The sequence below is a fragment of the Bacidia gigantensis genome (assembly GCF_019456465.1).
Source record: "Bacidia gigantensis strain McMullin 20006 chromosome Unknown contig_295, whole genome shotgun sequence".
Lineage (NCBI taxonomy): Eukaryota > Fungi > Ascomycota > Lecanoromycetes > Lecanorales > Ramalinaceae > Bacidia > Bacidia gigantensis.
In genome coordinates, this window is record NW_025408608.1 from 592,268 (window position 1) to 608,025 (window position 15,758).

At 50.1% G+C, this 15,758-nt stretch overlaps 6 protein-coding genes across 6 annotated transcripts; 4 read left to right on the forward strand and 2 right to left on the reverse strand.

The window, feature by feature from the left end:
* Positions 1–135: 135 nt before the first annotated feature.
* Positions 136–2,266, reverse strand: KY384_008236 (uncharacterized protein; the record flags this gene model as incomplete). The annotated part of the gene is made up of 4 exons (XM_044816725.1): positions 136–918; positions 1,051–1,833; positions 1,890–2,015; positions 2,069–2,266. The coding sequence occupies 4 exons, from the start codon at positions 2,264–2,266 to the stop codon at positions 136–138; spliced, it is 1,890 nt and encodes a 629-aa protein (XP_044666090.1).
* Positions 2,267–3,733: 1,467 nt separating this feature from the next.
* Positions 3,734–7,530, forward strand: KY384_008237 (uncharacterized protein; the record flags this gene model as incomplete). Its single annotated transcript, XM_044816726.1, has 9 exons — positions 3,734–4,048; positions 4,104–4,250; positions 4,304–4,571; positions 4,649–5,272; positions 5,328–5,511; positions 5,559–5,625; positions 5,753–7,313; positions 7,376–7,383; positions 7,426–7,530. The coding sequence occupies 9 exons, from the start codon at positions 3,734–3,736 to the stop codon at positions 7,528–7,530; spliced, it is 3,279 nt and encodes a 1,092-aa protein (XP_044666091.1).
* Positions 7,531–8,173: 643 nt separating this feature from the next.
* Positions 8,174–9,232, forward strand: KY384_008238 (uncharacterized protein; the record flags this gene model as incomplete). Its single annotated transcript, XM_044816727.1, has 2 exons — positions 8,174–9,136; positions 9,188–9,232. The coding sequence occupies 2 exons, from the start codon at positions 8,174–8,176 to the stop codon at positions 9,230–9,232; spliced, it is 1,008 nt and encodes a 335-aa protein (XP_044666092.1).
* A 786-nt stretch (positions 9,233–10,018) lies between these two features.
* KY384_008239 (uncharacterized protein) lies at positions 10,019–12,628 on the forward strand (the record flags this gene model as incomplete). The annotated part of the gene is made up of 2 exons (XM_044816728.1): positions 10,019–10,042; positions 10,142–12,628. 2 exons carry the CDS (start codon positions 10,019–10,021, stop codon positions 12,626–12,628), a joined length of 2,511 nt encoding a protein of 836 aa, XP_044666093.1.
* Positions 12,629–12,985: 357 nt separating this feature from the next.
* KY384_008240 (uncharacterized protein) lies at positions 12,986–14,023 on the reverse strand (the record flags this gene model as incomplete). The annotated part of the gene is made up of 1 exon (XM_044816729.1): positions 12,986–14,023. The coding sequence occupies one exon, from the start codon at positions 14,021–14,023 to the stop codon at positions 12,986–12,988; it is 1,038 nt and encodes a 345-aa protein (XP_044666094.1).
* A 370-nt stretch (positions 14,024–14,393) lies between these two features.
* On the forward strand, positions 14,394–15,428 carry KY384_008241 (uncharacterized protein; the record flags this gene model as incomplete). The annotated part of the gene is made up of 3 exons (XM_044816730.1): positions 14,394–14,436; positions 14,490–14,925; positions 14,978–15,428. 3 exons carry the CDS (start codon positions 14,394–14,396, stop codon positions 15,426–15,428), a joined length of 930 nt encoding a protein of 309 aa, XP_044666095.1.
* Positions 15,429–15,758: the final 330 nt, after the last annotated feature.

Here is a 15,758-nt window from a genome sequence, read left to right on the forward strand (position 1 = left end):
CTTTCTCTCCTTCCTATTGCATCAATAAAACAATGAAGACGTGCGTAGTGAATGGCATGCAGATGATGATCCAAGCCGCTGTCAGGCCAATGATTTGTACAAGTCTATCTGGAGGCAAATCAGATACTAACGGCTCTACCCCTTTTCAGCACTCTCCGCCGCCTTGTCGACCTTGTGGTTCAAGCTTTCGCCCTTTCGGACATATACCATCCCTACTGGATCATTATCACTCTTCAACAAATCCCACTGTCCGATCCCCAGCTCCTCTGGTGCCCTCCGCATGCCTCGACCGCCGCCTCCCACGATGAGATTGCCGGGCCGGTAATTCGGATCAGCCTTCATCCGCTGAATAGCTGAATGATGGATCCAAGCGTCCTCTGGGATATCCCTTACCTCCCCCATGGGTAATGGGAATGAGATAGCTTTCCAGCTTCCGTCCACTTGTAAATCCATGCGTCGGAAGGGGAGATACTCCATGATTTTCCAGCTGATGACAGAAGCATGCGTGAGACCGTTGTTGAATACAAGGCAATCGTGGAGCGTGCCTTTGGTGGCAGATACCTCGAGAGTATGGTGGAACACCGACTTTTTGGGCGGTTCCGGGGCCATGCCTGGAGCCCAGCCGAATTGCTCTTTCTCAGATTTCGGGCTGCTGAAGATATTCATGTCGCTGTCTGATCTCGTAACTGTAATGTCTGGTGGAGCTGGTCCTTGACGTTCCTCCGAGAGCTCCTCGCTGTTGAAGGTGTCATCGCAGCATTTCAATTCAACCATTTGCTCGGCATCAAATTCTAGCCCAGCGCGTTGCGCTTCGCGCACCATCCAAACCAATGGTACATGGCTAAGCGGTGACTCTTCTTCTTTTCCTGCGGGCCATCCACCGCCCAGGTCTGCATGACAACCAGGAAACCATAGTTCCTGCAGCCAGGTCAGCTTCGTTCTCGGTCATCCGAACACGGCATTCTGAGCAAAAGAGCTAACTCGCAAGACTGCTCCCAAGGCTTGTACTGGGTTGTGAGATGGAACTATGAAACCTGAAATTTAACGTACTTCGATATCGGCTTGAGCTGATTCATCAATCTCCAATTCATCATCAAAGTCCTGAAGCTCATCGGGAAGGTAGCTTGAGGCTGTTGATCGGAGAGAACTAGTCTCTGGGCTAAGGGTATCTTGTCGCCCACGTTCTCCTTGCAGTCTCTGCGCTGGGCTTGTGGATCTGCCCCCGCTTGTGCCTCGAGCATTCGATCGTCGTCTGAAGCGATCTGATGGCTCTGTGTTTGGTTTCAAGCCGTTTGTGGTCACGTTGCGATGTGTATCCGTGGGCATTGGCTTTCGTGCGTGCCGGAAATGGTGTTGGTGTACATCGCGCTTTGAGGGGCCCTTAACTTCTGAGATGAGATCTTGCCGAAATTTCGCTCTCCTCTCATCAATGCTGACAGCGTGTCGTATAACTTTCGCAGAACTCCTGGCTGTATATGGAAACTTACTGCGCTGCATCCACGCATTTTCAAATCGGGGCACGCTGTTGACCGTGTCAAATAGACCGAGGAAACGGATGCGCCTGACAGGACGACCGAATGTGACCCGAAAAGCTTTCAGAAACCTAAGCATCTCTTTCTTTTTGGCCTTCTCTTCATCTGTGCTCTCATCACGTTCCTGCCATTGCGAAAAGGATTTCCAAGCGAATCGTGCCATCTCCTCGTTGCCTCGGCTCAGGAGACCAACATGGTCTAACATCTCTGCCAAAAATCTTGCAACATATGCTCCTCGACTGAAGCCAAAGAAATATATATCATCGTCATCGTAGCAGGACATGAGGAATTTGTATGCACCCTCAAAGAATGTCAGCGTCTTTGGTTGTTTAGGAGACCAGAGTTTTGGAAAGATACCATCACATGGTCATCAAACGATGTCCCAACAGCTGAATCTTTCGCCTTCATGTACCACGAGTGGAATCTTGCCATTGTGCTGGTATGTGATAGAGACTTGGTGTTCACATAAGTGCCAATTCCGGGCTGCTACTGATCAGCCCGTCTGACTGAGGCATCAAGCCATTCTTCTAGCTGACCTGATAGTAATGTTTATCGCCATTATTGCGGTCAAGCATGCGGTATATCTTCAGGATATTGCTATCAGTGTCCGTGCCTTGGAATTTGTTGCCCGTGCCATCGAAGCAGAGGATGATGCGCTTGCGTCTCCGAACGAAGGGAGCTCTCTCCTGTGTATTTGACGAGCGACGCAGATTCGAGTTCCGTGGTACCTCCATGCTCGCAGAGTAATTCGGGTCCGAAGCCGAGCCTGAGATGGAGGAGGTGGACAAAGATTCCAAGTGACCGTGGATGTCCAGTTGATCACGAAGCTGAATTCGTGTGGCTCTACACGGAGCTCAGTCTCACAGGAGTTGGAGCGGCAATTGGACTCGGCTGATCGGAAAGCATGAGGAGAGGCGTGTGGCGAGTACCTGTCATTAGCTGCATCTTGACCGTTCTGAAGATAGCTTGAGGTAAGGGATCATCGGTTGTTGCAGGTCTCGAGGCTAGCATCCTTGGCTGAAGTATACCATTGTAGAACAAATAGCTCATTCTGGCACAGATCCATTGCAGTGAACTGTGCCAATTGGTCAAAACTGCAGTCATTCTTGAGCCCGGCTTGCTGCATTTTTGCAGGCAAGGGAGAGGTCCTTTCGAGCGTAATCGCTGGCTAGTGCAGAAGCTCCACCTGCTCGGCTATCGAAAGGAGACGGTCAGATGAAGCGGCTGTAGTCCATTCGCCGGACTTCATTAGTCCGGTTCTTCTGACTGGGTGAGACAGCATGATAAATTAATAATATGAGGGATTGAGGGCGGGCTTGGGGAACAGTCGTGCCCCGAGGCGGACTAGCTCGATAAGGTCCAATAGATTAACCTTTCCCTTCCGTATCCTTATCCTACCCGCTACTTTAGCCTGACACTTACATGCACCCTCAACGATCCTCGCAGCACGCCTGCGGAGCTTCAACGGTGCTGCAGCCCGCCTTCAGGAGACAAGAAGGACACCTCTGGACCTTATTGACCTCCGTTCAGAGTGCCGGAAAGCCACGGTCGATCACTCCATGTTGCACGAAGCCGCGACCGACACGTTCGATCGCCCCACTTGAATCTACCTTTTAGCGGAGCAAGCGACTAGCCCTGGTGGTGCTGGCGCTACGCTTCACCAACGGAGATGTTCGGTCGACTATCTGCAGCCCCCAGCTCGGAATTGCAGATTCACTTTTCTCCATTTACCAATCAGTCCAGCTGTGTAGATCGTTACCCGGCATGATACGCGCGACCATGGGTCAGCGGTGGGGACGGGCGCCACATTGGAGATGCTCGTTCTAGAGCCTGAACCGTGAACCTCGTCTGTGAGGGGACATTGAACTCCCGAAGCTCTGAGCCAGTGAGCCTATCTGGAAAGCTGCTGAATCTAAATTCCGAGCTTGAGTAATTGTATGAATCCCATTGGTAGGAGAATTGATTGCAACGGTCCTGTTGCCCCTCCATCGCTCGTGTGCTTTGCTTCGGTACTTTCCCTTTTCTTTCACCTTCCTGCTCCTGCATTTGTTTACTCTGTACTGCAACGCGCGTGAAGCTTCGCAGAAATGCTTCGAAGATTCTCTACCAAGGTAGGCTTGGGTAGGAGTAAGAAGGAGGAAGCTGAGGGTTCAGCGAATGGAAACACCAAGTCTGCAACCAATGGAGTGGAGAAGCCCACAATGGAGAAGCGCATGTCATCCTTTGCGCCCCTGAAGTCGTCAAAGAAGGCAGAATCGGCCGACAACACGGCCAGCAGACAGAATGTCGAGAGCTCCTTTCACCAATTCGCCCAATTGATACATGCTGCCCAGCGCCCATTGCCCAATCAATCTGGAGACGGAGCTTATTTGGACCACGCTGAGCCCACCGGCCTGATGGGAGACCTCAAGAGGCTGGGTTTCAAGGATGCAAAGACTTTGATGGATGTCATGAAGAGTAAGGCGACCGGCGAGCTTCAGGACGACAAAACGTACATTATGGAGCGGACAATCCAAGTATGTATTTCGACCATGTTTGGGGCGAGAAGAATAATTGGCTGACGAATCCCAGCTGGTCGCAAGCTTGCCCACCCTCTCAAAGACCAGGAAAGACCTTACCAACGCCTTCATTGACGAACTTTGGAACTCGCTGCAGCACCCGCCTCTGAGCTATCTCGGGGACAAGTTCCAATATAGGTCAGGAGACGGATCATACAACGTGAGCTCTTATATTTGTATCTTCCACCCTTTCCCTCACTGACCCTCGTGCAGAACGTTATGTACCCGCATCTAGGCGCTGCAAATACTCCCTACGCCCGGTCTGTAATGCCAAACACCATATTCCCTGGTGCTCTGCCGGACCCAGGCCTCATCTTTGACAGCGTGATGGCGCGAAACACTTTCAAGCCTCATCCCAATAGAGTCTCTAGCGTGTTTTTCTACTGGGCTTCTTTGATCATCCATGATCTCTTCCAGACAGATCATCATGATTTCAATAACTCCAAGACATCTTCGTACCTCGATCTTTCCACACTTTACGGTGACACGCAGGAAGATCAAGATCAGATTCGGACGTTTAAAGATGGCAGACTGAAGCCGGATTGCTTCTCTGAACAGAGATTGCTGGGTTTCCCCCTGGTTGTGGCGTCATGTTGATCATGCTGAATCGCTTCCATAACTATGTTGTGGAGCAGCTTGCATTGATCAATGAAGGCGGTCGATTTACTAAACCCAATGAAGGCTTGTCGGCGGAGAAACGAGAAAAGTCGTGGGCGAAGTATGATAATGACCTCTTTCAGACCGGACGGCTCATCGTTTGCGGCCTTTACATTAACATCACGCTTCTGGACTATCTCAGAACCATTGTAAACCTTAACAGAACCGATACAACATGGACGCTTGATCCTCGGGCGGAGATGGGACGGATCTTTGGCAAGGATGGTACACAAGCTGGTGTCGGTAATCAAGTGTCTGCAGAGTTCAATTTGGCTTACCGGTGGCATTCATGCATCAGTCAGCGAGATGAGCAATGGACCGAGGAGCTCTACCGAAAGCTTTTCGGGAAGAAAGCGGAGGATGTCACGCTGCAGGAGCTCATGATGGGACTTGGCAAGTGGGAGCAAAGCCTTGACAAAGACCCATTCAAGCGGGATTTTGCTGGCTTGAAAAGAGGTCCAGACGGTAAGCTTCCAGACGATGAATTGGTGGAAATATTTGTCTCGTCCGTGGAAGACGTTTCTGGTGAGCTGCTGCACAAAACCTTCCGTCTTTGTGACGATATTCTAAGCCGCACTAGGCACATTTGGACCAAACAATATTCCAAAATGCCTGAAGGCTATCACTATTCTCGGCATGCAACAATCACGCGCCTGGAATCTTGGATCATTGAACGAGTTTCGCAAATTTTTCGGATTGAAACCGCATGAGACCTTTGAGGATATTTGCTCCGAAGTAGAGGTGTCAGACCAATTGAGAAATCTGTGAGATACCTACTAAGACAAAAGGGCATTATACTGACGAGAAGTAGGTATGAACATCCAGACTGGGTGGAAATGTATCCTGGTATGGTGTCCGAGAGTGCCAAAGTCCCCATGGTGAGTCCTTCCTTTGCTACTACCTCAACCATGTAGCAACATTTCCTCGTATGTGAAGAGCACATGCCTACAAGCTTGACACCTGACCATTCCAATCTTTTGTGAACGATTCTGACTGTTCCATCAGGTTCCCGGAGCGGGCATCACACCGAATTTTACTATTTCAAGAGCAATTCTCTCAGATGCCGTTACCCTTGTGCGCGGCGATCGATTCTACACCATCGATTACAACGCAAGAAATCTGACGAATTGGGGTTACAGCGAGGTTCAATATGACCTTGCGGTACAGGAAGGCTGCGTTTTCTACAAGCTATGCATTCGAGCATTCCCGAACCACTTCAAACAAAACTCGATCTATGCGCACTACCCGATGACCGTGCCTGACGAGAATCGGAAAATCATGAAAAGTCTTGGGCGCGAAGAAAACTACAATTATGATCGGCCACGTCGTATGCCCGAGCGAGTCAACTTCACATCCTACAAAGCCGCCAAGCACATACTGGAGCACGCTCAGCAGTTCAATGTTGTATGGACTGAGCCGTTCATCTTTCTCATGGGAAAGCAAGGCGGTGATTTCATGCTTAGCGGTGACACTGCCTTCCATGCCAAACAGCGCAAATTAATGGGAGAGTGCCTTTACAGGGACCAATGGCAGCAGCAAATCAAAGATTTCTACGAGTACATCACTTTGAAACTGCTGAAAGAGAAAAGTTGTAAGATCGCTGGTATCAACCAGGTTGACATCACCCGAGATGTTGGCAACTTGGCGCACGTACATTTTGCAGCCAATGTTTTCTCTCTGCCATTGAAAACGGAAGATCATCCGCACGGAGTTTACTCCGAGCAAGAGCTGTATATGGTCCTAGGAGTGCTCTTCACTTGTCTCTTCTTTGATCTTGACCCGGCAAAGTCGTTTCCTCTCCGGATGGGCACAAGGTCTGTGGTCCAACAGCTGGGGAAGCTGATTGAAGCAAATGTCAAGATGGTCAATGCCACTGGATTTATCTCAGGCATTGTCGACAGCCTTCATCAGGACCATACTCCGCTTAAAGATTATGGTGTACACATGGTGCGCAAGCTGCTGGAGAGCGGACTGGGCGTCAGCGAAATCACGTGGTCCCAAATTCTGCCAACGGCCGGTGCTATGGTGGCGAACCAAGCCCAAGTATTTACGCAATTGATCGATTATTATCTTTCCGACAAAGGGAAACAGCACCTGCCTGATATCAATAAGACGGCCAAAACGCCAGGCCCGGAAGCAGACAAGAAGCTTTTACACTACGCCATGGAAGGCATTCGGCTCAATGGCACTTTCGGAGCGTATCGACTTGCCACAGAAGATACGACTCTCGATGACAATGGCCGGCAAGTCAAGGTCAAGAAAGGTGACAAAGTCTTTTGCAGCTTTGTCAGTGCAAACCGCGAGGCCGAATTTTTCCCTGATCCAGATACCGTCAAGCTTGATCGCCCGATAGAGAACTATATCCATTACGGATTGGGTCCACACGCCTGTCTTGGCGGAGAGGCAAGTAGGACAGGCTTGACTGCCATGCTCAGGGTCGTCGGCAAGCTTGATAATCTGAGGAGGGCCCCTGGTCCGGTTGGGGAACTGAAGAAGATTCCTCGACCTGGAGGATTCTATGTCTACATGAGATCAGACCACGGAAGTTACTGGCCTTTCCCAACAAGTAAGCCTTCCACCCTCCTCGCTTCTACCTTCCACAAATGTATTTGCTAACGCCAGCCACAGCAATGAAAGTACATTGGGATGGTGATCTGCCACCGCTGAAGAAGTTGTAGGACGTGGAGAAAGATACCCGGAGCCGGACGGAAACTGTAATGATTCAGCGCGACCATGGAATGGATCGACTTGTTCAGCAGAGGATGGAACAGCAGAGTATGTAATCTAATCTAACCTATTAATTTTGAATAGCGACGCTTCTCGAGGGCGGTCCTTTGATGTTTCTCTCCTAATGACTGCTTGTTGGCACGCCTCAGTCATATCACTCCTGCCCCAGAATGTTTCCACGTGGTGTGTGTGATTGCGTGTCCTGCAACGCCCAAAATTGCCATGCCAGCCAAGCCGTAGGTAAGCGCGACAGGAAACTTTCATAAACTTGTGCAGCACAAGGGTGGGCCCAGTTTTCGGCACTCATAATTCAGCGAAATGCCTAATCTCCAGTCGTACCTTCCTCTAAGAAGTTCAGGAACATCTTCATCCAGCAAAATTGCCCCGACAGCACAGCCAGGACGTGTACGTCATCTAAGACAAGCACTCAAGGGTCTTTCACCAGAAACTTTCACGGCGGATGAAGTGATTTGATCGGTTTTCCACTCCAAGTCAGCGTGATCACTACCGTCCCTCCCCCACATTCGTAAGCTGTGCTAAGCCAGTCGCCTAGACCTCGAAGAGTTGGTACATCCGCAACGGCAGGGATTCGAGGTCAGTCTGACGGTGTTCGACCTATGACCAGTCGCCTTTCAATCTAATCGTTCCATCGTTTCTCGGCCAGCGCGGCTGTGGCTCCGGCTAGTCGTCACTTTACATATGCCTCCGAACAACTCTATACCCTCCGTCTCAGGCGATCAAAAACCCAATCCCACAAAAAAAACCCTTTCGCACAATGAGAAAGTCACGGCGACATCATACCCTGATGCGCGTCAGACAAATGTACGGCATCAAGCCGGCATTGCAGCAAGACGTTCCGCGGAAACCCTGCAACGCCGACGCGCCGTTACAAGCACATCAGCATCCAGCTCAGCACGACCCCACTTAGAAATCAGTCTAGGGCCAGTCCAGGCACCTTTAAACCAACATTCTCACGAAGCTCCGCCCAAAATTCTTACAAGTCCTGCAAGCCCTCCCACTGCCCCCATTGTGATCCCCCAGCGCAAGGATACATTGGGCAGGCCTGTGACGCCACTGAGTGGTCGACCACGAGAATTCAAAGCGACTGATTCAGCTGCTTTCCTGGCTCACAAAGTCAAATATTCCTCATCCTCTAGCAGTCAGGATTCGAGTGAAAAATCGACGTCACCAGCGAAGCCCCATAGCTTCGAGATTTCTACAATGGATCCTCGCTCTCGTCCCAATGCTGTCCGCTCGTCAATTGATCGCCACGCGTCACCGTTGTCCCCTACAAGACCAATTCCTAGGACTCCCACCAAGCGACAGCAAGAGCCCGGTGCTCCGCATCAACATCTTAATCTAGCTGGCCTGCCCGAGTTTCACCCTGCCAATTTCCCACTTACCGGGCATAATGCTCCAGTCCCACCTCGCACTGCTCGGAACATTACTTCAGCGTCGCGGAGTACCCGTCCTGTGAGTACTGGCTCGGATGCACAGCAGAAACTCCAACAATATCAGCGCAGCGTCGTGGCAAGTTTCTCACGAGCTGTCAACTCGCCGAAGTCACCCCGCCTCGTGCCTCAAGAAAGTCCCAGTGAAGCCATGACGCCACTGCAGCTAGAAGCGTCAGGCGATTACTTGACGGCTGGGTCTCGACCCCCCGTTTGAGTGCAGCACTCACGAGAGAGCATGTCGAGAGACTGGTCCAGATAGAGAATGAAAGGCGGCAGCATCCGGAGGCAAGGTCGGGAAGCTTGAGTCCTGCCTTGAGTCCAAATATCAGTCCTGCCGTGAGTCCTGCTTGAGGCCATTCGTACGGATTGGTTCTTTCAGTACATTTTACATTTATGACCAAAAGCTGTCGTTGTCGATATGTCTTCAGCCTAGAGGACGGACAGTTTTAACACGAGTGATGGTGATGCTAGAGCAGATGGCACTGTTTGACATGGGCCCTTCCCCAAAGCAGCGGTACCTTCATTCAATGTTTCATGATCATGCACTTGCAGGAAATCAGCACAAAATGCTGCAAGGGTGGAGACGGCTGGCTCCACTGAGATCAATTGCGTTGTTAGGCGTTGGGAAGGCTATAGAATAGACTTGATGCCATATCTCTCCGCCTGGTTGTTAAAAACCACTAGGCCAAAAGTCTAGACAGTTGAATGTCTACTAGGTTACTATATCTAACACTGGTCCGGGCGACGAGCGCGTTCATGTATTGAAGATATAGCTAGCGTCCGAATGAATTGACAGCAAGTAACATATATTCTATCTCCCCGAATCTCAGCCACCGAAATGTGACATATACAATGTGATAGTATGCACGTGAACGACGGAGACTTTGAAATCTATATTAAGAATTGAAGGCCACTGGTGGGGGGCATCTTTCGCGGGCCCTAGTTTAGTCATTTCAAACCCTTCACTTCTACCTGACTACTGCGGACGGTCAGGCAACTCCGGCAGTAGCTTTTCCGAACGCTTCGGGACGATAGGACTAGGCTCCTATTGCCTTCACCTTCCGAGTAAATGGGTCTCTGTTGTGCCACAATGTGGGAGATCAATGGCTTTGATGTCGGAGAAGATTGCCAGCATTGGCCGACATGAGATGAATTGGCCCAGAAGTGCATCATAGCTCGTTGTCATGAGACTTACATTCTACGCCTCATTCAGAGCTTCGAATTAAACAAAGGCTTGAATAAGCTTCATGAAGCGTACATGGCCAACGTTCGATTGATCGAGCGCTCGTCGGAAGAATGGGAAGAGTGGATGGATTGGGACCAAGTGTCCGAAATCGGGCCTCAAGAGAAACAAAACTTGGCCCTCAAATCGCCTAATGACAAAAACCACCATTCATGCTCGGCCCACTCAGGCGTGGAAAGCGATCGCTCGAGGAAACGCAAGTCATCTATAGGGAGCTGTGAAGTTTCTACGAGTCCCAAGAGGCAAAGCATGGAGAAGGCAACTGCCCAAAACAAAAGTCATAGCCTTGTCGAGAAACGATACCGGAACAACCTGAATCAAAGAATCGCCGAATTAGAGATCCGACTTCCGAACCTCAGAGATAACAGCCGGGCGAAAGCATGGCCTGACGAGTCTCCACCTATTCCCAAACACAACAAAGCAATTGTTTTGACTGAGGCAATATCATATATTGATCAGCTCGAAAGGCAGAACAAGTACTTGCAACAAGAAAATACAGCTTTACAGCTACAGATGAAAGGCAGAGATGCAAAGAGCACCTCCCATCAAGAGGTAGCTGCAATGAGCGAGACGCCACTATCGAGAGGCGAAGATGTTTCTACCGGGCAAGATGTGGGTTTGAAGGTTGCGGCGCTGTCCGAACCCGTTCAAGGGCTAATCAAGGTGCCTGAGGAATGGAGAAGACTATGGCGAGGCGAGCTCAAGCCTTATTCGCCTAACGAGGGCCAAAATAATAATGAGAATGAAAGAGACAGCGCTGAAAACAATCTTAGTCAATCCAAAGGCGGAAGGAATATTCGTCGCTTGGTGGTTGGGTCCATAGCTGGACTAACGCTAGTAAATGGGCTTAATGGCAGCAGAAAGGATCATTCTAACATGAGAGGCTTGTTTGGTTTGCCATTAATCCACCGTATGGCTCGACTTCCACGAAATTTCTCGAGCGTGACATCCTCACCGTTCCACCTGTCATCTGGACTGGCGGGTGATTGTAACCTTCTCCAAGTCTTCCTTAGGGCAGCTCTACTATTTGCAGTGCTCGGGCTACTTCTTTTCATCTATCTCTTCACTTCAAGGCCACCGTCACGAAAGACGAGCACAACATCAACTGATGTATCTGCAATTTCTCCAGCATCTCCACTGGAAGTCCGACAAAGAGCTTTTCTCACTGCATTGCAAACCATCTGGGTTCCTCGACACCATGTTCTTCCAGAAATGCTCGCGCTGAATATTGAGACTGCCGCGTACATTATCCGACAGCTGCTTGGCTGGCAAATGTATTCTTGGGCCACAGGTCGTAGTGAAGAAGAGGAAATCGCAAGGGTCAGAGCTTGGGACATTTGCATTGATGCACAGCTCTCTGGCGGAGACACAGAAGTCTCGAGGAGTAGGTTGGTGTTGTCTTTATGGGCTTCCGGTACACTACCAAAATCACCCGCAAGACTAATGTTAAAAGCTTTGCATATAAGAATCCTCTTCTGGCAGCCATCAAGGTGGAAATGGCTTACGGATCTTCTTCATTGCGCCGCAAGAAAGCTAGCTCAGTGGCAATGGAGTAGGGCCCAGGCTTTACAGCAAAAGCTCGATGAGGATTGTCAAGCGGAGACCAGGAACGAGCCTCTTACGGAACATTTGCGCGCTATCCTTCCGCTAGCTAGCGAAGATGTCCTGGACGATGCAATAGTCCAGCGAGCCCATAACTTGGCTTGGAATACATCTACCTCACAACGAGACTGCGGCGAGAGCATGACCGAGGACAACGTTATGCGTGGTCCTTTGGATGCACTGGCATCTTGGTATAGTAACTCGTTGCTCACAGAAATACTCCGGTCAATCGTACAGCAAGAACGCAACGAGGAGCTGATTAAAGACACCCAGTACCAGCTGGAATTGGCCGTCATCTCGGCGCCCTCTGGGTCGCTTCCAAAAGCAAGGGCACTGGCCGCAGAAAGTGTCCTTGTTGAGGCTGATCGTGATGCTGCCCTAAAACAGTTGAAAGAGACGCTTTCACCAGCTGCCTGTTTTAAGAAAGGGTTCACTACCAGGCAAGGGCCCCAGATAGACTCTCTTGTGAAGGAGGTCCCATTTCCAGACGCCAACGATATCGCATTATGCGTAGAGCTCGCCACAATGTTGGAGAAGCTACAATTTCCTGAACACCCCAATATAGATCTGTCGGAAACGGTTGATCAATTACTCAACCATAAGACAGGCATGCAGGCGAGAGGCCTGCTTGGCTGGACTACTCTCTCGCAAGCGATTATCCAAACTTACAAAGTTGGCTACGGGCACCAGCTACGGCCTCTTGTCGAACAAAGTGTCAAGCAATTGAAAGAATCTAAGGGTATAGACCTGCAAATCAGAAACCATCTGAATCTGGTGCTTACCGAAATTGCTACCGGCGTCGCTCTTGATGAGGTGAGTAGTAGACGTTATAGTGGGACGTCTAATGACACGTGATACGAGAGCATGAGTGATGTTGATGATCATGTTAATATAGCAGACCCTGTCTGTGCGTTGTGAGCCTAGATGATTAGGAACGAGGCTATGTCCTCTACTATAAAACATTGCTATCACAGACAATCCTCACCGAAGCTTTTATCTTGTAGGCAGGTTTCTGTTCAACATCTCGTTGATGTATTCTTTATTTCTTCGCATCGACAACTTGAGGGTCGTACTATTCAATCGAACATAAAAATTCAAAGGGCGGTCTGAGTTCGCTCACATATTTCTCTGGATCATTGAGGAGAGATTTGATTATCAATTGGGTTTGGTGAAACATCATATTCTACGAACAGTCAATGGGTATCACCGCGCTCACTCCGGCAGAGTCCTCATCGCGCCTTCAAATGCAACCAGCGCCACCGCATTTGCAGGGAATGCTCGCAAAAAGCAAGGCAAGAACCCTCTCCAGTACCCTCTAACCCCATTTTTCTGCCATATGTCCTTTGCGGCGTCCTTCCATTTTGGAAAGCGCCGCTCCCCATCATTCAATGCGCCCCCCAAAGGGTCAGTCATGATTCGCTGCTTCACCACATCGGAGGGGTATGAAGTCAGCCAAAATACCTGCGCTGAAAGCCCGCCCGCCCAGAAATTTACAGATGGCGTCGAGAGGTTTGTATGACTGGAGAGCATTCTGGTGAAGATGTCGTACGATCCCCACCAAAAGAAGAAAAACGAGCGGAATACGAGGGTTGCACTGAGGCCGTGGCAAACACCTCGGATACCGTGTGCACGATATATTTTGGTAAGGCAGTCGATGGGGCCGCTATATAGGCGGTTCTTCTTGTCTGCTGCGTATTGGACTTGCAATCGGGCTTTGATGTGCTCAACGGGCGCGGCGATGAAGGAGACTGTGGCTCCTGCCATGACGCCCGCAATGGCGTGCCCAATGGTGGGAAGTTTGGCGTAACTTTCACGCTCCTCTGACACACCTTTCTTACTTGATATGCTTGCAAAGCGTGGAAGAAGTGGATTCGAGAAGACGTTCTCAAGAAGGACGCGGCGGTAGAAAGTGAGGGAGCCGAGCATCACAGAGTCCATGAACATCCATCCTATTAAGGGAGGTGTTGCACCTTTGTAGAGCCCTCTCAAGCCCTCGTTTCTGACTGTTTGGAGGAGGCAGTCCAGGGGCCCATTGAATTGGGACTGCCCGCTAGTTTGCAGTCGGACTTTGATGGTGTCAAAAGGGTGGCCAAAGGTCAGCTTTGCCACGCCCGAGGAAACGCCAGCAACGAAGCCTTTGTAATTCTTGTGCTGAGGCTTCTTGGTCGATAAATCTGGTGTAGACGGGGGAAGGTAGTGGTCTGCATGTCTGCTGTCTTGCTCGTCGATCGAGGTGTCAACAGCCGACATTAGCAGTCACTAAGGGATTGAAGCAATGAAAGATGGACAAATGTATCAAGAGATGACATCTCGAAGCATGACAAGATGCTCACCATACTCATTGTCAGATCCTGTCCATGGTCGAATTGATCTGATAAAGCAAAGCTTAAGATCTGCGGCATCTGTCTTGAAATGCGTCATCGATCTGTATGGGCTAGGCTCTCCGCCGTTAGGGCACCCTATTCCTCCTATTCGAAGGATCGTTTTCGCAGGCGCGAATAAGGATTACCAATGGACAACCAGCAGGATGCACGAGGCTTTGCCCCTCTACGCACCTCGATCCCCCGCTCATCGTCTTCATCATCGTCCTCCTCCTCAACTAAACTAAAATCGAAAGACGATGAGCGAGGCCAGTGAAACTCGTGCTACCGAATCCAAGAAAGGTACCGAACTACACACGGCAAATCCCTCGAGTGCTTCGGCTGATTGGAATCAGTATGGACGACCCTGATCACCAATACAGCCTACCTGCCTGGTCTGCTTGCACTTGAGTACTCGCTGAAGAAGCAAGGCTCAAAGTACCCTCTGGTGGCGCTCTACACAGACACATTCCCTCCAGAGGGTCACAAGGCCCTTGACAATCGAAAAATTGCGAAGCAACATGTGAAATACTTGATGCCATCTGTGCAAAAAGACTTCACCAATGACCCACGTTTCTATGACTGCTGGAGCAAGCTCACTCCTTTCTCGCTCACGAAGTATGAGAGAGTCGTGCAGCTGGACAGCGACATGCTTGTCTTTAGGAACATGGATGAGTTGATGGACCTGGAGCTCGATCCGCCAGGAATGAGAGGAGACGGGGTCAGAGTATTTGCTGCAAGCCATGCATGCGTGTGCAATCCATTGAAGAAACCTCATTACCCCAAGAATTGGTAGGTCAAAAGCTAACAAGCATATTGGGGCTACTGAAACCAACGTTCCCAGGACCCCCGAGAATTGTGCATTCACAACACAGCACTCACACCCAGAAGAAGCACAGACCAAAGGCGCTCCACCAACGGCAGGCCTTGGAATGCCAAACGGTGGGCTTCAGGTTGTCAATCCCTCCGAGGCCATTTACAACAAAATAGTGGATCACCTAGCGTCAGATTCGACTATGAACTTCGACTTCGCGGATCAATCACTGCTGTCTGACTTGTTCGGGGGCCGTTGGATTGCTTTGCCGTACGTGTACAATGCGCTGAAGACTTTGCGAGATATACACAAACCTATTTGGCGTGATGACGAGGTCAAGAACATGCATTACCTGCTGACTCCCAATCCATGGGATGAAGAGGAGGGAAAGGAGACCCAAGAGACATTCAAATGGTGGTGGAAGTTGAATCGGGAGAGACTTGATCTTGAGAAGGAGAATGGCATAGCCGATGGCTTCTGATGCTCGGTTGGGCTCGGCTGTTCGTTTTGTTCTCGCTCAGACCCAAGCACAGGCAGTAGACTCTATGTAGCAGATACAGAGAAGAACCACATATAGCTGCCTTTCCTAATCTACAATTCCCCAAAGACTGTTTGTCAAATTGCATGTGGAAATCACGTCTAAAAATGTTTGTAGGCTACGGTATCACTAAGATAAGCATTGCGCGCCTGAATGGGCTTGGCGGCCGTCCCCTGACGGAATCTTATCCCAAAGAAGACAACGAATTTCGTAGGATCGTTCTCGACTATCTTGCGTGATGAATGCATACATTGGCAAATGGAATAGATTTGA